Raw genomic sequence first — 25,406 nt, forward strand, 5'->3', positions numbered from 1 at the left:
GTTTAATTACATTTACATTTACATTTTAGTCATTTAGCAGACGCTCTTATCCAGAGCGACTTACAGGAGCAATTAGGGTTAAGTGCCTTGCTCAAGGGCACATTTACGTCATTTAGCAGACGCTCTTATCCAGAGCGACTTACAAATTGGTGCATTCACCCTATAGCCAGTGGGATAACCACTTTACAATTTTTTTTTATTTTTTTTATTATTATTATATTTTTTTTTTTTTGGGGGGGGGGGGGGGGGAGAAGGATTACTTTATCCTATCCCAGGTATTCCTTAAAGAGGTGGGGTTTCAAATGTCTCCGGAAGGTGGTGAGTGACTACGCTGTCCTGGCGTCGTGAGGGAGCTTGTTCCACCATTGGGGTGCCAGAGCAGCGAACAGTTTTGACTGGGCTGAGCGGGAACTATGCTTCCGCAGAGGAAGGGGAGCCAGCAGGCCAGAGGTGGATGAACGCAATGCCCTCGTTTGGGTGTAGGGACTGATCAGAGGCTGAAGGTACGGAGGTGCCGTTCCCCTCACTGCTCCATAGGCAAGCGCCATGGTCTTATAACGGATGCGAGCTTCAACTGGAAGCCAGTGGAGTGTGCGGAGGAGGGGGGTGACGTGAGAGAACTTGGGAAGGTTGAACACCAGACGGGCTGCGGCATTCTGGATGAGTTGTAGGGGTTTAATGGCACAGGCAGGGAGCCCAGCCAACAGCGAGTTGCAGTAATCCAGACGGGAGATGACAAGTGCCTGGATTAGGACCTGTGCCGCTTCCTGTGTAAGGCAGGGTCGTACTCTCCGAATGTTGTAGAGCATGAACCTGCAGGATCGGGTCACCGCCTTGATGTTAGCGGAGAACGACAGGGTGTTGTCCAGGGTCACGCCAAGGCTCTTCGCACTCTGGGAGGAGGACACAACGGAGTTGTCAACCGTGATGGCGAGATCATGGAACGGGCAGTCCTTCCCCGGGAGGAAGAGCAGCTCCGTCTTGCCAGGGTTCAGCTTGAGGTGGTGATCCGTCATCCACACTGATATGTCTGCCAGACATGCAGAGATGCGATTCGCCACCTGGTTATCAGAAGGGGGAAAGGAGAAGATTAGTTGTGTATCGTCAGCGTAGCAATGATAGGAGAGGCCATGTGAGGATATGACAGAGCCAAGTGACTTGGTGTATAGGGAGAATAGGAGAGGGCCTAGAACTGAGCCCTGGGGGACACCAGTGGTGAGAGCACGTGGTGCGGAGACAGCTTCTCGCCACGCCACTTGGTAGGAGCGACCGGTCAGGTAGGACGCAATCCAGGAGTGAGCCGCGCCGGAGATGCCCAGCTCGGAGAGGGTGGAGAGGAGGATCTGATGGTTCACAGTATCAAAGGCAGCAGACAGGTCTAGAAGGACAAGAGCAGAGGAGAGAGAGTTAGCTTTAGCAGTGCGGAGAGCCTCCGTGACACAGAGAAGAGCAGTCTCAGTTGAATGACCAGTCCTGAAACCTGACTGGTTTGGATCAAGAAGGTCATTCTGAGAGAGATAGCAAGAGAGTTGGCTAAAGACGGCACGCTCAATAGTTTTGGAAAGAAAAGAAAGAAGGGATACTGGTCTGTAGTTGTTGACATCAGTGGGATCGAGTGTTGGTTTTTTGAGAAGGGGTGCAACTCTCGCTCTCTTGAAGACGGAAGGGACATAGCCAGCGGTCAAGGATGAGTTGATCAGCGAGGTGAGGTAGGGGAGAAGGTCACCGGAGATGGTCTGGAGAAGAGAGGAGGGGATGGGGTCAAGCGGGCAGGTTGTTGGGCGGCCTGCAGTCACAAGTCGCAGGATTTTATCTGGAGAGAGAGGGGAGAAAGAAGTCAAAGCATAGGGTAGGGCAGTGTGAGTAGGACCAGCAGTGTCATTAGACTTAACAAACGAGGATCGGATGTCGTCAACCTTCTTTTCAAAGTGGTTGACGAAGTCATCCACAGAGAGAGAGGAGGGGGGGGGGGGGGGGAGGGAGGAGAGGAGGGTTGAGGAGGCAGAATCAGGAGATTGGAGGGAGAAGGAATGAGCAGAGGGAAGAGATGAAAGGATGGAAGAGGAGAGAGTAGTGGGAGAGAGAGAGCGAAGGTTGCGGCGGCACATTACCATCTGTGTAGGGGCAGAGTGAGTAGTGTTGGAGGAGAGCGAGAGAGAAAAGGAAACAAAGTAGTGGTCGGAGACATGGAGGGGAGTTGCAGTGAGATTAGTAGAAGAGCAGCATCTAGTAAAGATGAGGTCAAGCGTATTGCCTGCCTTGTGAGTAGGGGGGGACGGTGAGAGGGTGAGGTCAAAAGAGGAGAGGAGTGGAAAGAAGGAGGCAGAGAGAAATGAGTCAAATGTAGACGTAGGGAGGTTGAAATCCCCCAAAACTGTGAGGGGTGAGCCATCCTCAGGAAAGGAACTTATCAAGGCGTCAAGCTCATTGATGAACTCTCCAAGGGAACCTGGAGGGCGATAGATGACAAGGATATTAAGCTTAAATGGGATAGTGACTGTGACAGCATGGAATTCAAATGAGGAGATAGACAGATGGGTTAGGGGAAAAATTGAGAATGTCCACTTGGGAGAGATGAGGATTCCTGTGCCACCACCCCTCTGACCAGATGCTCTCGGGGTATGCGAGAACACATGGTCAGACGAGGAGAGAGCAGTAGGAGTAGCAGTGTTTTCAGTGGTAATCCATGTTTCCGTCAGCGCCAGGAAGTCGAGGGACTGGAGGTTAGCATAGGCTGGGATGAAGTCAGCTTTGTTGGCAGCAGAACGGCAGTTCCAGAGGCTGCCTGAGACCTGGAACTCCAGGTGTGGGGTGCGTGCAGGGACCACCAGGTTAGAGAGGCAGCAGCCACGCGGTGTGAGGCGTTTGTGTAGCCTGTGCGGAGAGGAGAGAACAGGGATAGGCAGAGACATAGTTGACAGGCTGTAGCAAATGGCTACAATAATGCAGAGGAGATCGGAATGAAATGAACTAAACATCTGGCAAAGGAGAGAGTAGGGCCTCCCTCACCAAAACTTCCACCTCAGAAACTATAATTGTTTCACTGAACCACCCGAACAAAAACTCTCCCAACTTCCACTTTTAGAAATTAGAATTGTTGTGAACTACAGCGGTTCAATGTTTCAAGGAATAGACTCAACTTACTTTATTCAGCTAGCTAACTATGACACCATAGCTAACTAGCATGCTAGCATCCAATAACACACAGTTTAGCACCAATACTTGGTTACAACAAGCTACCAATAGTGTGATAGAATTAGATATGTTATTATTATTATTGTTGTTGTTGTTGTTGTTGTTTAATGTCACTATAGTCTGTACAATATATTACCTAATAGATATTGCAAAGGTGACAGCTGCATGTTTACCGTATATACAGATACCAGTTGTTTTGACAAGACAATACTTATTATCTGACTGTTAGATTGTCATATTGTGGGTTCGTAGCAAAGGAGGTTGGTGGCACCTTAATTGGTGAGGACGGGCTCGTGGTAATGGCTGGAGCGGATTAGGTGGAAAGGTATCAAATAATCAAACACATGGTTTGATGCCATTACATTAGCTCCATTTCAGCCATTATTAAGAGCCGTCCTCCCCTCAGCAGCCTCCACTGGTTGGTAGTATTGTGCATACACCCCTGAGCCTGAGCCTTAGTTTCTGTCTGGAGCAGGCAGAGTGAAACCTAACTGTAAGTTTTGGTTCTGTTGCCTGGCCACTCTCCATAATGGGAATGACAAATAGAAACTGCTGGTAGTTGTGGGTGGAGTCCATTTCAACACTATCAACCTGCACTTTGATCCAGCAAGCCATGTCAACATACATTGGCATGTTGATTGATTCTGACATCGAACTAAGAGGAGGAGGGCATTTTGGGATAAACACTGGGCACTAGCACCCTCTCCTCTCCCCAGGACACTTGGGGGAAGTGCACAGCACACTGACACTCCGTACTGTCAGCTCCGTAACACCCTGAGAGTGGTGTGAGACTGGTGGAGGGGTCTTGATACTCTCCAGAAGGCATCCGTCACTGAGACGAGTCCCAGGGAGGATAGTAAGAGAGAACACTGCATGTCAAACTGCCCAAACTCATTAGAACCTAGAGGGATTGACAGCCATCCTCAGCCCCAATGAGGCTCCTAGTTGCCTGGCTGCCTGGGACAACATTGAACAGTATGAGAGAAATAATGAATCACTAAGCCTGTGTCTGTCGCACTGCCTGCCTGCCATTCTCCATCTTAGAGAGAGGGAGAGAGAGAGAGAGAGAGAGAGAGAGAGAGAGAGAGAGAGAGAGAGAGAGAGAGAGAGAGAGAGAGAGAGAGCAAGAGAGAGAGAGAAAGAAAAAAGAAAGAAAGAAAGAAAGAAAGAGAAAGACAGAGAGAAAGACAGAGAGAGAGAGACACTGCAGACAATAATATTTTGTTGAGGCTGTTGGAATTGCTTGCTAATAAAATGACAGTAAAAATTGGTGTCTTAAAGGACATATTTGGATTTACTGTAGGACATTACATTACATATAATAACAGCATATCTCATTGGGTGCCCATGTCTGTACACTTATACACTATTAAGGAATACTGTCATGTCTTCACCAGCAGTAAGTTACAGTCTACAATGTAGTTTTACAATGATTTTCACAGTAATAACCATTGCTCATTGCAATGTCTGGACATTTACTGATATCTAGTGGTAAAGTACTGTTCTCACAACACAGGTACTAGTAGGCATGTCACTAGTTTAATAAATTAAAAAATGTCACTCTAGTTTGTACAGTGTATTTCCTAATAGATATTTGAAAGGTGACAGCTGCATATTTACTATATACATGTATTACATTATATGGGTAAAAGCTGCTATGACAGCATTAATACATGTCTGCGTTAGATCACTCATTATTGTGGGTTGGTACACTACACACACCTGGGTTTCTGCCAGGATGCAGAGGGACATGTGATAGTTCTGGTTTAGGTTTCATTTCCTGGAATATGAAAACTTCATTGTGGGTGGAGTTTCATGCCTTTATAAATCAGTATAACCTCTCCCTTGAGCCACAACCCAGTTAACCTGCTTGATGGATTCTAGTCTTAACCAAGACAGAATAGCACACTGAGTGACACATAATAATGGAAGCCAGCTTGTCTCTCCTGGAGGAACACCTCTCTTGTCCCGTGTGTTGTGACATATTCAGCAACCCTGTGGTCCTCAAATGCAGCCACAGCTTCTGTGAGGAGTGTCTACGGAAATACTGGAAGGACATGGATATGTTCCTGTGTCCTGTATGCAGGAAAGAGTGTTCTTCTGAGGAACCGAGCCGAAGTTTGGCCTTAAAGAGTCTCTGTGAATCGTTCCAGAGAGGGAGTGAAAAGGAGAAAGGACGTGAGGATAACTGCCAGCTGCATGGAGAGAAACTCAAACTCTTCTGTTTGAATGACAAACAGCCCATCTGTGTTGTCTGTCACACATCAAAGAAACATAAAGGCCATGACTGCTATCCCATTGAGGAGGCTGTGCCTGAATTGAAGGTGAGACAAATTTATAAACATGTTTGCCTATATTTAACTGATCATTTTGTAATTTGATTTGTTAACTTTGCCTTTGTTTAAAGACAAGTGTATCCCTCTGTGACTGAATAAAGACATGACTAGCTGAGTACGGTACAATGAACGCCCAACTGACTCCGTTTTGAGTAATCTACGTAAACATTTGGCAAGGTTGACAAGTTCCCTTCTTATGTCATTCTAGAGTGAAATCAAGGCTCCTTTGCAGAACAATTTGAACAAAATGACCACAGCCAAACTGGACCATGAAAACTGTGTGGAACACTTAATGGTAGTACACAATAATACAGACATATTTTTCTAGTATAGATATAAACACTTGAGCAATGTTTAAAGGGATAGTTTACACAATTTACAAAATTACACATTGGTTTCCTTACCCTGTAAGCTGTTTATGGACAAGGTATGACAGCAATCCATGCTTTGGTTTAGTTTCCCTGGTGCTGTTTCAACATTAACATTTGTGGCACAAATTCCATTCAAATCATGGGACTGATATTAGAATTGTTCCTGTCCAAATCAATCCGAATGTATCAATAATGTATTTTTAAGCTCAACAAAGTCAACTATAGATGTTTTGATGCGCAATAAATGATAATATCGGTCCCATGATTTGAATGGGATTTGTTCCACAAATGTTAAATTGTTAGCATGTGGAAACAGTGCCAGGGAAACTAAAACAAAGCATGGATTGCTGTCATACTTTGTCCATAGACTGCTTACAGGGTAAGGAAAACAATATGTCATTTTGTAATTTGGGTGAACTATCCTTTTAAGTTTCCTTCTTGTCTATGGTAGGTCCAGGCCCAACTTGGAGAGGAGCAGATAAGGGGGGTGTTTAAGAAATTTTACCAGTTCCTGGAAGAAGAAGAGGCTGCCAGGATAGCTGCTCTGAAAAAGGAACAACAGCTGAAATATGAAGTGATGAGAGAAAGAACGGAGATGTTGACCAAGAATATCTCAATGCTTTCTGAGACTATTGGAGTTATCAAAACAGACATGGAGACTGATGATATCACATTCCTGCAGGTATGTGGGCCTTAAGTTAATGGCTAGTCAAGGTATTTTTTGTTGGTGAATACAAAGGTTTCACAACTGTCAGTGTACACACCTGTAAACTATGAGGCACAGAAGCATATTTGCAGTGATTGACAGGTTTATGGCCTTCTATCTCAATGCCACCTCATACTGTAACAGTGTCATTTGTCCTTGTTTTTTCTATAGAACTACGAGGCCATACTTATCAGGTAAGTCTCATTTTATTTTATCTCCATACTTTTCCATTCCATTGAATGGAATCACTAATGTTTAATTATGACCCTAGAGCCGATTGTACACCTCCAGACACTTCTGCAAAAGATGAGATGGGGCCAGGAGCATTCATTGACATGGCCAAGCATGTTGGATGTCTGACATTCAAAGTCTGGGACAGTCTGATTAAGATTGTTGACTACAGTAAGTCCAGGGTTTTTCACAATTCAATTCACCAACTCTCCAACACTTGTGAACAGAATATATCTTTCAATAGTTCTGTGAAATGGTCTATCTGTATCTCTCTAGATCCTGTAACCATGGATCCAAACACAGTGTCCACAAGGCTCATCCTCACTGATGACCTCACCACTGTGACGTGCTGTGAGGAAAAGCAGAGTCTCCCAGACAATCCTGAGAGGTTTAATGTAGGAGTGTTGGGGTCTGAGGGCTTCAATAAAGGCAAACATTACTGGGACGTAGAGGTAGGAGACAGCGATAACTGGTCTCTGGGAGTAGCCAAAGAGTCCATCGTGCGCAAGAAGCTAGTAAAACTGGTTCCTCAGAGTGGATTGTGGAGCATCAGATATATTAGTGGGAAATACAAAGCAGGTGTGAAATCACGCACAGAGATCAAGGTAGATGAACGCCCACGAGTGATCAGAGTACATCTGGACTGTGACAAGGGGGAGCTGACATTCTGGGATCCCACTAAGGGCACTACTCTGTACACCTTCAACGATACATTCACTGAAAAAGTGTTCCCATACTTTAGTATAGGCAGTCTTAAAAGCCCACTTCACCTTTGTAAGAGACCACTCACTAAGGTAACTGTGAACTGAGACGTGAGCTGGGGCATGAGTCATATCTGCTCATCGGGCGCTGCACTGCGGATTCCCTCTTCTCCAGCCTCTCCAACCTAATGTGTGTTTGTGTATATTTGTGTGTGTATATCGGAGGGGTTGTGGAAAAAAGCAGAAGAAACATTTCCATCTCATATGGACTAATAAAGTATATATTATCTTATCTTATTAAATCATTACTAAACATAATAGAACATTACACAGTATCATCACAATCATTGTTATGTGTATTCAACATATTCTGTATAATGCAATTGATTATTAGTGTGTTCAGTATGTGCATTCTAAATAATACAAATTCCAATTGAACGTCATGTTGTGCTGTCCATATCAATTTAATATTGTTTTCCCAATGTCCTATCAACCTGTTCAAGTTAATTGAACTCCTATAAACGTGCTTGATTGACAGATGATACATTTTTTTGCATCTACTGCCATTTCAAGTTCTCACCACTAGATGGGTATATCAATCTACACAGAGGATGTACTACAAAGTAGTTTATACAGAAGATCTATACAGAGACAGCCATTCAAACCCAAATGGACTCTAAACTGAACACTTGCCAACTGGAAATGACATCATTTTGATCTGAATCACCAGAGTCCAGATTGAAGAATTCCCTTCAACACATAATGCATCATTGATGTTTCAAAGAGGCAACGTATTGTGAAATCCAACCATTACAATCATTTAAAGGATATACTGATGGATGGAGAAAATGGTCAAGATATGAATAAAAAATACTGTGCATTCATCGCACTGCCTGCCACTCCATCTTAGAGAGAGAGAGAGAGAGAGAGAGAGAGAGAGAGAGAGAGAGAGAGAGAGAGAGAGAGAGAGAGAGAGAGAGAGAGACTGCAATACCATTTGGTTGAGGCTGTTGGAATTGTTTGTTTATAGGATGACACATACCTTGGTGTCTTGAAGGAAAGGTTCAAAGTAAATGGGATTTACTGTAGGACTATTTTCTGTCTATATTTAAAAGTAAATTACACATAATAACAGCATATCTCATTGGGTGACCATGTCTGTATACGTATACACTATTAAGTAATACTGCCATGTCTTCACCAGCAGTAAATTACAATCTACAATGTAGTTTTGCAGTGCTTTTCACAGTATTGACCGTTGCTCTTTGCAATGGCTGGATACCTACTGGCATCTAGTGGTAAAGTACTGTTCTCACAACACATAAGTAATTACTAGTTTGATGTAACCTTTATTTAAATGTTGTTTTATATCCCTCTACTCTGTGTTAGATCACTCATTATTGTTGGTTGATACAGTACACACACCTGGGTTTCTGCCAGGATGCAGAGGGAAATGTGATAGTTTGGATTTGGTTTCATTTCCTGGAATATTAAGTTTGTGAAAGTATTTGTTCACTTTGCTTTTATTTTAACAATCCCATTATGTGACTGAGTAGAGAGTGACTGGCTGGATTAAAGACTGGTCTGTATAACATACATTCCTGAATTAGTTTTACCAGGTTTACAATAATCACTTTTAATTTATCTTTAGAGTGAAATTCAGCATGTGCATTCCACTTTGAAGAAGTAATTAGAAAACATGAACACAGCCAAGATGTGCCATCAAACCTGGGAGGAGCATATACAGGTATCTGTCATAAAAAATTTAAATTAATTTAATACAGAAACATTTGAGCAGTGTTCAAGTTTAATCTTGTCTATTAGGGTCAAGCCCAGCATGGAGAGGAACAGATAAGGGGGGAGTTTAAGAAACTCCACCAGTTCCTGGAAGAGGAAGAGACCGCCAGGATAGCTGCCCTGAGAAAGGAAGAGGAACAGAAATGTCAAGTGATGCGAGAAAGAGTTGAGCCGTTGACCAAGGAGATTTCAACCCTAATAGAGACTATTCAAATGATCAAGGACATGGAAGTTGACAATATCACATTCCATCAGGTAAGGGTAAAGACTTTTTAAATTACAAAGATGTAAATTTCCAACATGATCTCATGAACTCACTGCAAAAACTGATGTTCAGCCAAAAGATGGCAGCATCACACTGCTAGGCTGCTGTCAAATGTCGCATAACGCCTTGAAATTCACAACAAGGTTGGAAATTGCTGGTGAATAATTTCACAACTGTAAATGTGTTATTCCTCTGTGAGTTTTTTCTAAATTATCTCAGTATCATCTGATATAACATAGTGACATATGTCCTTCTTTTTGTAGAATTACAAGGCCATACTTAATAGGTATGTCGTAAATTATGTCCCATTTCATCCCTACTAAATACATGTTACGCTCCATTTACAACAGCACTGATGTTTAATTATTCCCATAGAGCCGAATCCACACCAACAGACACTGCAGATGCTGAGATAGTGTCAGGAGCATTCACTGACATAGCCAAGCATGTGGGATTTCTGAAATTCAAGGTCTGGAAGAAGATGCTTGGGATCGTTTACTATAGTAAGTCCAAGTTTTTCACAAATGTTGTTTTTTAATATCTTGAATATTTTACTGTAGCAAATAAATGTATTTTTCAACAGTTATTTGAAATGGTTTTATCTCCCAACACACCCACACACTTCAGTATTAAAGTACAATATTAAAGTACAATCAACTTTCCCCTTAAGCTTCAGTGACCATGGATCCAAACACAGTGTCTGCAAGGCTCATACTGACTCATGACCTGACCACTGTGACGTACAGTGAGGAGAGGCAGAACCTTCCAGAAAATCCTGAGAGGTTTAAAATGGGAGTGTTGGGTTCTGAAGGGTACAGTAAAGGCAGACATTTTTGGGATGTAGAGGTATGAGACAGCGATAACTGGACGCTGGGAGTAGCCAAAGAGTCAATTGTGCGCAAAAGCCACTCAAAATGGAGCCTCAGAGTGGATTGTGGAGCATCAGATATATTAGTGGGAAATATAGAGTATGTGTAAAACCACGCATCCAGGTCAAGGTGGATGAGAGCCCACGAGTGATCAGAGTACATCTGGACTGTGACAAGGGGGAGCTGACATTCTGCGATCCCACTAAGGGCACTACTAAAAGTGTTCCCATACTTTTACAGTACCAATCAGTTTGTCCCACTGCGCCTTTTGTCAGTTAGCCCCAACTTTCATGGGCAAAATATAAACATGAGTGGAGACAGGTTGCCAGATGTATAATATGTGGGGACAAATATCTACTAACATGCTAATTAGTTGATGTATGAACTGGAGGGACCCCATTGTGTGAACTTTAGTTGAATCCAGCTCCATGTAAATATCTGTAAGACTTGCCTCTTAAAACAAAGCATACTATGGGTATAAGTAGTGCAATTTCATTGATGCCAATAGAATGCATATATATACAAGTTTATATCTCATAATTCTTGTACAAGTGTTTAAAGCAGTTGTTACAGACCCTACACCCAAACGAGGGCACTACGTTCATCCACCTCTGGCCTGCTAGCTCCCCTACCTCTACGGAAGCACAGTTCCCGCTCAGCCCAGTCAAAGCTATTTGCTGCTCTGGCACCCCAATGGTGGAACAAACTCCCCCACGACGCCAGTACAGCGGAGTCACTGACCACCTTCCGGAGACACTTGAAACCCTACCTCTTTAAGGAATACCTGGAATAGTATAAAGTAATCCTTCTACCCCCCTCCCAATGGTTGTCCCACTGGCTATCATAAGTTGAATGCACCAATTTGTAAGTCGCTCTGGATAAGAGCGTCTGCTAAATGATGTAAATGTAAATGTTACTGTATGTAAAAGCGAATAATAATATGCCATTTAGCAGACGCTTCTATCCAAAGCGACTTACAGTCATGTGTGCATACATTTTACGTATGGGTGGTCCCGGGGATCGAACCCACTACCCTGGCGTTACAAGCGCCATGCTCTACCAATTGAGCTACAGAGGACCACAAGATCTACAGTAGTGTCAATAATTAAAATAAATATGCAATGTTTTATTGCATTTCATGTTGTGCTTTTTTATTTAACTGACTGGACCATCCTAATTATTTAAGTGGGTTTAAGTCATTACTCATTTATACATTATAAAATAAAGTTTCAATTTGCTGCCATTGCAGATATTTACCACTAGATGGGGATTTCCAACTACCAGTATACAGTAGAGACCACTGTTGCTGAATGCCACACTGTCAGATTGGCATATAGTCAGAGTGGGCCTACAACAAAAATGTAAACATCAATGGCGTAAATACATTCCCACCGCTATGACATTTTCACATTCAAATAGTAGTGCTCAAGGCATGACAACTCATTACTGAAACATTACTTTTAATTTGAATACATAATTTGTTTACAAAGTCAACAATGACAACAAACACAAACAATGGAGTAACATTCTAGTACCACCAAATAATGAAACCAATGTGAACACAAAGTGGAACTGGTGGTAAAGGGTTAAAGAATGGTCTGTCTGGCTCCACCCCTATAAGGAAGTGTCACACCATAACAGGAAGAAGGAAGTCAAAACAGCTCTTGGCGTCGCAGATAAAAGAAGAGCTTTACGTGTCTTTGGTGGCGGTTCCCTTTAGACGTGCCTTAAATATCAGGAGAGTGTCACTGTAACTTGTGCTATTAAAGCACTCCCAAACTAAACACCGACTTGTCCTTGGACCCAGGCAGTAAGTATGGCCATTTTGAAGTTCAGACAGTATGTTGTTGAGCCCAAATATCCATATATATTCTGTTGGGTAAAGTAAAAGTAAATACTGTACCTTAGCTTACTGAGGCCATTAGCTAACTAGAACACAAACAAGGGCTGGCTCTGGCTCTGGCTCTGTGTTTGTCTAATGCCTGCATCACTGTGCCTTCCTTTGCCCTACATTCCCTTCCAGAGGAGGGGTTACTTTCGTGTGAAGAAGGCATGGCCGCCCGATTCTCTCTCCCAGAGGACGACCTCTGTTGCCCTGTGTGCTGTGACGTCTTCAGGGACCCCGTAGTCCTCAAGTGCAGCCACAGTTTCTGTGCAGTCTGCCTACAGCAGTACTGGTCTGGGAAGGGCTCGAGCCGGGACTGCCCTCTCTGTAGGAGGGAGTTTGTGGACGAGCCAGTGGCCAGCCTCACTTTGAAGAACCTGTGTGACTCCTACATCCAGGAGAGTGGAGCGCTCAGGCCTACAGGGGAGCTGTGTGAGCCAGGTGAGCTGTGCTCCCTGCACGGGGAGAAGCTGAAGCTGTTCTGTCTGCAGGACAAGGAGCCCATCTGTGTGGTCTGTCACACCTCCAGGAAGCATAAAAACCATGAGTGCTGCCCGGTGGAAGAGGCTATAGGCGACATGAAGGTAATCTGATGTTGTGATAGACAGCCCTATAAATATAAATGGAGTTATCTCTAGCTAGTGTTTTATGAGTTCAGAGATTAACATGAAGGTAAAGGGGAACATGCTGGGAGTTTGAGCTAATCTGTTTTATGCCTCTGCAACTGTTTGCCTTTGAAGAACTGATATGTTTTGTTTACTCAATTCTTAGTCCAATTATCTCTCTAATGTTCTTTGTAGGAGGAGGTGAAGTCTGTGCTTACTTGTTTGCAAGAGAAGAGGGAGGCTTTTGACAAAATGAAGCAAAACTACGAAAATACAGTGGCACACATTCAGGTAGTGTTGGTGGTTGGCCATATTATGAAATCAAAATCTCTCATGCTAACACACAATCTAAACAAAGGTCTCATTTCAGGTCCAGGCCCAGTTTGCGGCGAAGAGGATTCATGAGGAGTTTGAGAAGCTCCACCATTTCCTCCAAGCTGAAGAGGCTGCTAGGCTTGCAGCTCTGAAAGAGGAGGAGGAGAGTAAGAGTGAGATGTTGAGGCAGAGTATGAGGGAGATGGACAGAACCCTGGCCTCCCTCTCTGACACAATTAGAGCCATGGAGGAGGAGATGGCTTTGGAGGATATCGCTCTCCTTCATGTAAGCTTTTCTACTTGTGTATTATCTGATACATGAACTGAAGGTGTACAGTGAGGGGAAAAAAGTATTTGATCCCCTGCTGATTTTGTACGTTTGCCCACTGACAAAGAAATGATCAGTCTATAATTTTAATGGTAGGTTTATTTGAACAGTGAGAGACAGAATAACAACAACAAAAATCCAGAAAAACGCATGTCAAAAATGTTATAAATTGATTTGCATTTTAATGAGGGAAATAAGTATTTGACCCCCTCTCAATCAGAAAGATTTCTGGCTCCCAGGTGTCTTTTATACAGGTAACGAGCTCAGATTAGGTGCACACTCTTAAAGGGAGTGCTCCTAATCTCAGTTTGTTACCTGTATAAAAGACACCTGTCCACAGAAGCAATCAATCAATCAGATTCCAAACTCTCCACCATGGCCAAGACCAAATAGCTCTCCAAGGATGTCAGGGACAAGATTGTAGACCTACACAAGGCTGGAATGGGCTACAAGACCATCACCAAGCAGCTTTGTGAGAAGGTGACAACAGTTGGTGCGATTATTCGCAAATGGAAGAAACACAAAATAACTGTCAATCTCCCTCGGCCTGGGGCTCCATGCAAGATCTCACCTCGTGGAGTTGCAATGATCATGAGAACGGTGAGGAATCAGCCCAGAACTACGCGGGAGGATCTTGTCAATTATCTCAAGGCAGCTGGGATCATAGTCACCAAGAAAACAATTGGTAACACACTATGCCGTGAAGGACTGAAATCCTGCAGCGCCCGGAAGGTCCCCCTGCTCAAGAAAGCACATATACAGGCCCGTCTGAAGTTTGCCAATGAACATCTGAATGATTCAGAGGAGAACTGGGTGAAAGTGTTGTGGTCAGATGAGACCAAAATCGAGCTCTTTGGCATCAACTCAACTCGCCGTGTTTGGAGGAGGAGGAATGCTGCCTATGACCCCAAGAACACCATCCCCACCGTCAAACTTGGAGGTGGAAACATTATGCTTTGGGGGTGTTTTTCTGCTAAGGGGACAGGACAACTTCACCGCATCAAAGGGACGATGGACGGGGCCATGTACCGTCAAATCTTGGGTGAGAACCTCCTTCCCTCAGCCAGGGCATTGAAAATGGGTCGTGGATGGGTATTCCAGCATGACAATGACCCAAAACACACGGCCAAGGCAACAAAGGAGTGGCTCAAGAAGATGCACATTAAGGTCCTGGAGTGGCCTAGCCAGTCTCCAGACCTTAATCCCATAGAAAATCTGTGGAGGGAGCTGAAGGTACGAGTTGCCAAACGTCAGCCTCGAAACCTTAATGACTTGGAGAAGATCTGCAAAGAGGAGTGGGACAAAATTCCTCCTGAGATGTGTGCAAACCTGGTGGCTAACTACAAGAAACGTCTGACCTCTGTGATTGCCAACAAGGATTTTGCCACCAAGTACTAAGTCATGTTTTGCAGAGGGGTCAAATATTTATTTCCCTCATTAAAATGCAAATCAATTTATAACATTTTTGACATGCATTTTTCTGGATTTTGTTGTTGTTATTTTGTCTCTCACTGTTCAAATAAACCTACCATTAAAATTATAGACTGATCATGTCTTTGTCAGTGGGCAAACATACAAAATCAGCAGGGGATCAAATACTTTTTTCCCTCACTGTATATCATCAAACTGCCTAAAAACAATGTTTTTGTGTGTTTTTTTAGAAATGCAAGCAGACAATGAGAAGGTGAGTACATTACAACCCCTGGTGGTTTCACTGTCTACAGAACATGAAATGATGAGTACTAACTCCTGCTTGTTCTGGCTGTATAGTGCTCAGTGCAGCACACTGCAGGACCCAGTTATGGTCTCGGGAGCACTCATCGATGTGGCCAAGTACTTGGGCTCACTTCAATACAAAGTGTGGGAGAAGATGCAAGGGATTGTTAAATACAGTGAGTACTGAGTACTAACTGCAGAGTGTTGAACATCACTCGGTGTCAAGACTAGTCTATTTTATTACATGAGACTGAAACGTTAACCTTTTAAGCACTTAAAGTGCTTCTTAATGTGTATTGACACACACAATTACAGTGGTGAGAACCACTACATCATGGTAACTGGCTGGACTTTCTCCTCAGCTCCAGTGACTCTGGACCCCAACACGGCTGCCCCCTGGCTCCTGCTGTCTGAAGACCTCACCAGTGTGAGGGACAGCGATGACAAACGGAAGCTTCCAGACAACCCCGAGAGGTTCGACCCCGACACAGGCGTACTGGGCTCTGAGGGTTTCAGCTCAGGGAAGCATGTCTGGGACGTTGAGGTTGGAGAAAACAGCGCCTGGGTCCTCGGCGTAGCGAAAGAGTCCATCCAGAGGAAAGACAAGGTCTCCTCCGTGCTGAAGAATGGATACCTGTCCGTGTACTTTTACCACAAGATGTACTTTGCAGGGACCTCACCGCTGACGCGACTCAATCTGAAGAAGAGCCCTCAGAGGATCAGAGTACAGCTAGACTGGGAGAAGGGGAGAGTGTGCTTCTCTGACCCAACTGACAACACACAGATCTACACTTTCAAACACACCTTTTCTGAGAGGGTCTTCCCCTATTTCTGGGTTGGCTGTAAGCAGTGTCCTCTGAGGATTGAGCCATTAGAGGTTTCAGTGAAAGCTGTAGATCACACCTGAGAATGTGTTGATACATGATAATGTTATGGCATTTTCTGTCAATCTAAAAACTGTCTTTCTTGACGTTTTATCTGTCATAAGACAAAATCTAATAGGTAAATAACATTTAAATATATGCCACTCGTTGCCTTTACATAAACACTGACATTTGATTTTCTAATGGACAAGTGTTTACATGTATTCTGTGGCGTATGGAATAAAAGTTATTATTATTGTTTTCTGTGTGGAATAAAAATGGAATATACCAGACTTGCTGTGGTGATTTCTTTTAGTATTTTCTAATAAGGTAACTTAGTATTTGTCTGTTACGTTAGTCGTCATCAATTTCAAATAGGTGGGCTAAACCATTTCTGTAATAAGACCTTCAGATGGTATCCCCTGAAATCTACAAACGATCCTGTAAGAATATTGTTTGAAAAATACTTCCAGATCAGTTTTAGGCTTAACTATAAATGCTTTATTTAGTAACTCACCAATCAATTTTTACGAGTAAAACAAAACGTGGACGGATTCATTAAGCCTGAAACACTGCAAGTTAACAGGTAAAAAGTAAGTTCATGTTCTGCTGATGTATCATGCGATGCAAGTCATTTAGCTAGCAAGTCGGCAGAAATTCGAGGACAGGAGAAACACAACAAAAATCATAGGTAAAGTCGCAAAAGCATTTGTATTAATTAGTAACTTTACATTAAATGTCTATTACATGATATCTCTATTCGCGTTTTTAGGATTCCAGCAAATTGGATTTTGGTTATGTGATAAGGAGTGTTTTGCTTTTGTTAAAATTATTAGGCTTTTGTCAGACTGGGAATAGGATTGGGTCATTTATTTAGTCCTTCAAGTACCATGCTATACCAACATAAACTGACTATTTACCCTCAAAAGATATTGAAGATGACAGACCTTTCATCAAACAAAAGGAGGAAGAGGGGGCCTACAACCGTGATCACAGAGGCCTCGCCAAAGTCTGCCAAGGTCAGCTTCCTCACTCCTACTCTACTGGTTATGGAGGTCCCTTCTGACACCAACACCAGTCTGCCAGTGTGGGACGCCATGCACTCCCAACAGGTGGACGTCGTCTGGACTGTGACACCATACAGTATCAATGTTCGCATCACGCCTCTCCTCTCCAAGTCAGGGCAGACTACTTGTACCAGCAATACTCCTATCTGCTCTTCTGGCGAAAGCAGCAGCACCACCAGGATCATCCAGACATCATCAGGCCCATCCTCAGCCCTAAGCCCGACCCAAATGATCATCCAACCTCTACCACAACAAATGACCCCAACCAAAAGCACCCCCAGTGTGCTCCTCACCTTTCCTCAACCTGGAGCGGTCACCATCTCGCCTCACAAGCCCCAGAATATGGCACCAGGCCCAGTCAAAACCACCTCTCTCATCCTCCCCCTGCCTGTCATCATCACCCAGCCCCAGCCTGTCCACCAGCCTACCACCCCAGCCCAAACCCAAGCCGCTAGCACTAATCAGTCCCCTGGTCCATCCAAGACAGCAGTCAGTCTGCCATTCCACACAAACACCTCCGGCAACATCCAGATCTGCGACCACTTTCTCACTTACTTCTGCTGGATGGGGAGCAAGTGCAAGCAGCACCACACGCCATACCCCTTCCACTGGCAGCTATGGTGCGTCAACAGTCACCAGTGGGTAGACTTCACCCCGCACGCCCAGGTTAAACTAGAGAGGGCCTACTGCAATGTAAACTGGGAAGAGATTGGAGTCAAGGAAGGGTGAGTAGTACAGGTAGTAGATGTAAATAATAAAACTGTCCCTCAGTCCTCAAAGTCTGTGATTTCCATGCTTGTTGTTCCTCATAACTCCACCGAGTGGCGCAGCGGTCTAAGGCACTGCATCGTAGTGCTAGAGGCGTCACTACAGACCCGGGTTCGATCCCGGGCTGTATCACAACCAGCCGTGATCGGGAGTCCCATAGGGCGGCGCACAATTGGCCCAGCGTCGTCCGGGTTAGGGGAGGGTTTGGCCGGGGTAGGCTGTCATTGTAAATAAGAGTTTATTCTTAACTGACTTGCCTAGTTAAATAAACGTTAAAAATAATAATAATTACACTAGTTTATCAATGTATAAAATATTGCGCATTTACGGAGTATATGAAGAAGAAAAATATGAAGACGAAAAATACAGGAACTGAGACACACACACACACACACAGGGAAGTGCCAGAGATGACATCCAGGATTTGATACCTGTCTTTTTAACATAGCGCTGCCTGCTACTACACCATAACTCTTAATGGGTTTTTTTCTTCTATGTTTCTGTCAGTACTGATTAGAGCTGGGAATTGCCAGGTACCTCACGATACGACACTTAGGTGCCGATACAATATTTATTTTTATCCCAAAAAACTCCCTAGTCCTTGCCGATGACAAGCATACCCATAACATGATGCAGCCACCACCATGCTTAAAAATATGAAGAGTGATGTGTTGTGTTGGATTTGCCCCAAACATAACCCTTTGTATTCAGGATATACAGTGGGGAGAACACGTATTTGATACACTGCCGATTTTGCAGGTTTTCCTACTTACAAATCCAGAAAATCACATTGTATGATTTTTAAGTAATTAATTTGCATTTTATTGCATGACATAAGTATTTGATACATCAGAAAAGCTTAACTTAATATTTGGTACAGAAACCTTTGTTTGCAATTACAGAGATCATACGTTTCCTGTAGGTCTTGACCAGGTTTGCACACACTGCAGCAGGGATTTTGGCCCACTCCTCCATACAGACCTTCTCCAGATCCTTCAGGTTTCGGGGCTGTCGCTGGGCAATACAGACTTTCAGCTCCCTCCAAAGATTTTCTATTGGGTTCAGGTCTGGAGACTGGCTAGGCCACTCCAGGACCTTGAGATGCTTCTTACGGAGCCACTCCTTAGTTGCCCTGGCTGTGTGTTTCGGGTCGTTGTCATGCTGGAAGACCCAGCCACGACCCATCTTCAATGCTCTTACTGAGGGAAGGAGGTTGTTGGCCAAGACCTCGCGATACATGGCCCCATCCATCCTCCCCTCAATACGGTGCAGTCGTCCTGTCCCCTTTGCAGAAAAGCATCCCCAAAAAATTATTTTTCCACCTCCATGCTTCACGGTTGGGATGGTGTTCTTGGGGTTGTACTCATCCTTCTTCTTCCTCCAAACACGGCGAGTGGAGTTTAGACCAAAAAGCTCTATTTTTGTCTCATCAGACCACATGACCTTCTCCCATTCCTCCTCTGGATCATCCAGATGGTCATTGGCAAACTTCAGACGGGCCTGGACATGCGCTGGCTTGAGCAGGGGGACCTTGCGTGCGCTGCAGGATTTTAATCCATGACGGCGTAGTGAGTTACAAATGGTTTTCTTTGAGACTGTGGTCCCAGCTCTCTTCAGGTCATTGACCAGGTCCTGCCGTGTAGTTCTGGGCTGATCCCTCACCTTCCTCATGATCATTTATGCCCCACGAGGTGAGATCTTGCATGGAGCCCCAAACCGAGGGTGATTGACCGTCATCTTGAACTTCTTCCATTTTCTAATAATTGCGCCAACAGTTGTTGCCTTCTCACCAAGCTGCTTGCCTATTGTCCTGATAAAAATTACAGACCTCTACATGCTTTGTAAGTAGGAAAACCTGCAAAATCGGCAGTGTATCAAATACTTGTTCTCCCCACTGTAAAGTTAATTTCTTTGCCACATTTTTTGCAGTTTTACTTTAGTGCCTTTTTGCAAACAGGATGCATGTTTTGGAATATTTTTATTCTGTACAGGCTTCCTTCTTTTCACTCTGTCATTTAGGTTAGTATTGTGGAGTAACTACAATGTTGGATCTATCCTCAGTTTTCTATCACAGCCATCAACTCTTAACTGTTTTAGTCAGCTTTGGCCTTATGGTTTCCTTCCTCTCCAGCAACTGAGTTAGGAAGGATGCCTGTATATTTGTAGTGCCTGGGTGTATTGATACACCATCCAAAGTTTAATTAATTATTTCACCATGCTCAAAGGGATATTCAATGTCTGCGTTTTTTATTTGGACCCATCAACCAATAGGTGCTCTTCTTTGTGAGGCATTGGAAAACCTCCCTGGTCTTTGTGGTTGAATCTGCATTTGAAATTCACTGCTCGACTGAGGGACCTTACAGATAATTGTATGTGTGGGGTACAGAGATGAGGTAGTCATTCAAAAATAATGTAAAACACTATTATTGCACACAGTGATTCCATGCAACGTATTATGCCACTTGTTAAGCAAATGTTTACTCCTGATCTTATTTAGGCTTGCCATAACAAAGGGTTTGAATACTTATTGACTCGAGACATTTCAGCTTTTCATTTTTGTTTAATTTATAAACATTTCTAAAAACATAATTCCACTTTGACATTATGGGGTATTGTGTGTAGGCCAGTAACACAAAATCTCAATTTAATGCATTTTGAATTCAGGCTGTAACACAACAAAATGTGGAAAAATTCAAGGGGTGTGAAAAAACTTCTGAAAGCACTGTATAATTTTATATCCCGATATGTAACTGTATCAAATGTTTTCCCCATCACTAGCACGGATGTGTTCACCCTGCACTTTGACACCATGACGTTAATGGACGGGGAGAAATACGATCAGGTCAGAAGACTCCAGAACACCACCGACCCAACCAAGAACCCTCACCTCTACACCAGGTGGTGTTTCTTCTGGTGGAATAACCTCAGCTGGACAAAGTACAAAGATGTGAGTGCTTCAAACCTCTCTCTCATACCCTTAGATTTTCACTGAACTTTCACTATGGCTGAATGTGTTTTGTTCATTGCAAAATATAATTCCCTCACAAATGGTCACCTCTCATGTTGGGCGATGTAGGCTTTGACTTACCGGGTTGTCTTGTTGTTAAGGATGTGTCCAAGATCCTTCTGGACAAGATGGATGCTGGGAAGCTGGAGTGTCGTTTCCACATCTTAGAGGTGGAATACAAGGTGGACTTCATCAGTAGGATCCAGACCAACGTCACCACAGGGTTTCAGCGGGCCATCCGATGCAGACCCTACTACCGTTCCCTTAAGTCTCTGAGAAAACATTTGAGGCACGCTTCCATGTTTTGTTTTAACCTTCAGGTGGTTGATTGGTTCAGGTACCTTCCTTTCTAGGCTCTTTTAAACTGTGTTCAATTATCTTAAATCTAATTTACATGCACTTGTTTATGTTATACACAACCTGCTCGTCAAACATCTCATTTCAAAATCATGGGCATTAAAATGGAGTTGGTCCCCCCTTTGCTGCAATAACAGCCTCCACTCTTCTGGGAAGGCTTTCCACTAGATGTTGGAATATTGTTGCGGGGACTTGCTTCCATTCAGCCACAAGACCATTAGTGAGGTCGGGCACTGATGTTGGGCGATTAGGCCTGGCTCGCAGTCGGCGTTCCAATTCATCCCAAAGATGTTCGATGGGGTTGAGGTCAGGGCTCTGTGCAGGCCAGTCAAGTTCTTCCACACCGATCTCGACAAACCATTTCTGTATGGACCTCGCTTTGTGCATGGGGGCATTGTTATGCTGAAACAGGAAAGTCCTTCCCCAAACTGTTGCCACAAAGTTGGAAGCACAGAATAGTCTAGAATGTCATTGTATGCTGTAGCGTTAAGGTTTCCCTTTACTGGAACTAAGGGGCCTAGCCCGAAACATGAAAAGCAGCCCCAGACCATTATTCCTCCTCCACCAAACTTTACAGTTGGCATGATGCATTCGGGCAGGTAGCGTTCTCCTGGCATCCGCCAAACCCAGATTCGACCATCGGACTGTCAGATGGTGAAGCATGATTCATCACTCCAGAGAACGCGTTTCCACTACTCCAGAGTGCAATGGCGGCGAGCTTTACACCCCTCCAGAGGCAGTTTGGAACTCGGTAGTGAGTGTTGCAACCGAGAACAGGCGATTTATATGCGCTTCAGCACTCGCCGGTCCCGTTCTGTGAGCATGTGTGGCCTACCACTTCGCGGCTGGGCCATTGTTGCTCTTAGACGTTTCCACTTCACAATAACGGCAGTTACAGTTGACCAGGGCAGCTCTAGCAGGGCAGACATTTTACAAACTGACTTGTTGGAAAGGTGGCATCTTATGACAGTGCAACATTGAAAGTCACTGAGCTCTTCAGTACGGGCCATTCTACTGTCAATGTTTGTCTATGGAGATTGCATGGCTATGTGCTCGATTTTATACACCTGTCAGCAACAGGTGTCGCTGAAATAGCTGAGTCCACTAATTTGAAGGGGTGTCCACATACTTTTGGTCATGTAGTGTATCTCATAATTGGGGCCAGGAGAAATTCTCCACTCTTTTTCTAACCAGTGGTTCTGTCCTACAGCACCAAAATGTTGATAGTGTCATCTCAAGCCACCTGTTGGCATTTAGACCCTAAAGGGGACGCACCTGTGTGGGAGGGGCTAGAAAGACACTCCTGAACTGTAAAACGACTAACCATGTGTTCATTATGTTGAAATGTATTTGAAAGAGGCTGTATTGTCACCAGTAAAATGATTGAGCTGCAGGTTAATGTCATAGGTCAGGTGGTAGAGAATTATTCAGGGTCCTACCCATAATGCTGGAATCACACCATATTAGTTCTACTTCATCAATAATAACATCAACTACATTCACTAAAACAATCATCTACTTGTCTTGTATAGGACAGGTATCCTGGCCGGCACATCCACTGAGCCTTCCCCGGCTAACTTCAGTGTAGACCCCCTGGAGGAGTTCAGAACCTGGTACCCCCCAGTGTGGACCCCTAGCCCCGCCCCAGACCAGGACTACAGCATGGTGGAGGTGCCAGCCAGCACCCAGGCCTTCCAGAAGGTCCACAGCCTCTTCCACAAGACCCTGTTAGAGACCCGGGTGGAGATAGTCAGCATCCACCAGATCCAGAACGTCCTCCACTGGGACAAATTCCAAAGGTGTGGGTGGGGACTCCCTCTGTCCTTCTTTGATATGGATTCTATCTTTGTCAGAATATACATTTATTTTCCTCATGTACTGTATATGACTGTCATGTGGGAAAGGAAAGGAAAAATGTTGATAAGATGGTGCAACGTTACATCACACAACAGATCAACATAATTGTTATCCAAATGAGATGGAGGCGTTTTATTATTCTGCCCCATTTGACCATGAATAAATGTAATACTGATAAAAAACCTATAGAATTGAAGATGAATACATACATTAGGTGGCATTGTTTGTGTTGTAGGTACAAGGAGCACATGCAGAAGCGCGGCGACACAAAGAAGGACGAGGCTCTGGAGAGGCACCTGTTTCACGGGACCGTCAGGGACTTCATCGAGGACATCTGCCACAACAACTTCGACCCACGCGTCTCCGGAGTCAACGGGTTCACGTACGGCTATGGCTCCTACTTCGCCGGCGACGCGTCCTACTCCAACACGTTCGCTGCGATGTCACCTGACACCGGGGTGCGTCACATGTTCCTGGCCAAGGTGCTGGTGGGAAAGGTGAGCGTGGGCAAGCGCACATACCGCCGGCCGCCACCAGTCAAATCCACGAAGGAGGACTACAACCTGTACGACACCTGTGTGGACCAGCTGGTCAACCCCACCATCTTTGTAGTTTTTGACCGGTGCCAGTGCTACCCCTACTACCTGATCAAATACAAAGACCTGATAGAGGTGGACATCAATGAGTAGGTTTGCCCTGAGGGTGCTAGTGTTTCTGCCTGTGACCGTAACTGTTGTTGTTCACTGGATGTTCATTCCACACCAGACCGTCCTGCAGCACTTTGCATTAAGAATAGATCAGTCAAAACTGTATCAAACAAAATGTTTATGTGGATCCAGTCCAAAGGATAATGTTCAAAGCCTTCCAAAGACTTGGAATGTTTTTAGAATAGATGGGTTTTATAAAGCTTTACAATTACGTTTTTTACAGTAAGATAGTTTGTACAACGTCCCATTTTAAAATGGAATTCTGAATGTAACACTAAAACAAGTTTGATCTGCTTTCAAAATGTTTTAACAATCGAAGCAATTATAGCACTTGGTAATGTAGAAAGAAGAAATTATAAGTTCTAGTTATTGCTTTCAAAACGGTTCTTAATCAACTGTAAAGTTGTTATGTTGTTGAAAATAAATGGATTTTACAAAAAAAAAGTATTAGCCCCCTTTCTGATTTTCTCTATTTTTGCATATTTTTTATACTGAATGTTATCAGATCTTCAACCAAAACCTAATATTACATGAAGGGAACCTGACTTTACAAATAACCCCCAAAAAGTATACTTATTTTATTTATTTAATTAACAAAGTTATGAAACACCCAATTCCCCTGTGTGAAAAAGTAATTGCCCCCTTACACTCAATAACTGCTTGTGCCACCTTTAGCTGCAATGACTGCAACCAAATGCTTCCTGTAGTTGTTGATCAGTCTCACATCGCTGTGGAGGAATTTTGGCCCACTCTTGCATGCAGAACTGCTTTAACTCAGTGACATTTGTGGGTTTTCAAGCATGAACTGCTCGTTTTATAGTCCTGCCACAACATCTCAATTAGGATTAGGTCTAGACTTTGACTAGGCCATTACATTTCAAATGTGTTGCTTTTCAACCATTTTCATGTAGACTTGATTGTGTGTTTTGGATCATTGTCTTGCTGCATGACCCAACTGCGCTTCAGCTTCAGCTCACAGACGGATGTCCTGACATTCTCGTGTAGAATTCTCTGATACAGAGCAGAATTTAAGGTGCCTTCTATTAAGGCAAGTCGTCCAGGTCCTGAGGCAGCAAAGCATCCCCAAACCACCACCATGCTTGACCGTTGGTATGAGGTTCTTACTGTGGAATGCAGTGTTTGGTTTTCGCCAGACATAATGTGACCCATCAAGTCTACATGAAAGTGGCTAAAAAGCAACACATTTGAAGTTTTGGAATGGCCTAGTCAAAGTCCAGACCTAATCCCAATTGAGATGTTGTGGCAGGACTTGAAACGTGCAGTTCATGCTTGAAAACCCACAAATGTCACTGAGTTACAGCAGTTCTGCATGGAAGAGTGGGCCACAATTCCTCCACAGCGACGTGAGAGACTGATCAACAACAGGTAGCGTTTGTTTGGAGTCATTGCAGCTGAAGGTGGCACAACCAGTTATTGAGTGTAAGGGGGCAATTCCTTTT

General features: G+C 44.0%; 2 protein-coding genes across 2 annotated transcripts; both read left to right on the forward strand.

Annotated features, from left to right (window-relative positions):
• Positions 1-5,044: 5,044 nt before the first annotated feature.
• On the forward strand, positions 5,045-16,476 carry LOC311140070 (uncharacterized protein). Its single transcript, XM_084175027.1, has 16 exons — positions 5,045-5,519; positions 5,740-5,826; positions 6,354-6,584; positions 6,780-6,802; positions 6,880-7,010; positions 7,116-7,645; positions 9,365-9,592; positions 9,866-9,888; positions 9,978-10,105; positions 10,273-10,452; positions 12,417-12,940; positions 13,157-13,252; positions 13,332-13,562; positions 15,266-15,288; positions 15,375-15,496; positions 15,683-16,476. Exons 1-16 carry the CDS (start codon positions 5,121-5,123, stop codon positions 16,225-16,227), a joined length of 3,501 nt encoding a protein of 1,166 aa, XP_084031153.1. The 5' UTR covers positions 5,045-5,120; the 3' UTR covers positions 16,228-16,476.
• Positions 16,477-17,121: 645 nt separating this feature from the next.
• Positions 17,122-23,928, forward strand: LOC311139674 (protein mono-ADP-ribosyltransferase TIPARP-like; the record flags this gene model as incomplete). Its single annotated transcript, XM_084174595.1, has 5 exons — positions 17,122-17,975; positions 20,797-20,965; positions 21,127-21,331; positions 22,920-23,181; positions 23,475-23,928. The coding sequence occupies 5 exons, from the start codon at positions 17,122-17,124 to the stop codon at positions 23,926-23,928; spliced, it is 1,944 nt and encodes a 647-aa protein (XP_084030721.1).
• Positions 23,929-25,406: the final 1,478 nt, after the last annotated feature.

This window comes from Coregonus lavaretus (assembly GCF_964263955.1).
Source record: "Coregonus lavaretus genome assembly, chromosome: 13".
Taxonomy (NCBI): Eukaryota; Metazoa; Chordata; class Actinopteri; order Salmoniformes; family Salmonidae; genus Coregonus; species Coregonus lavaretus.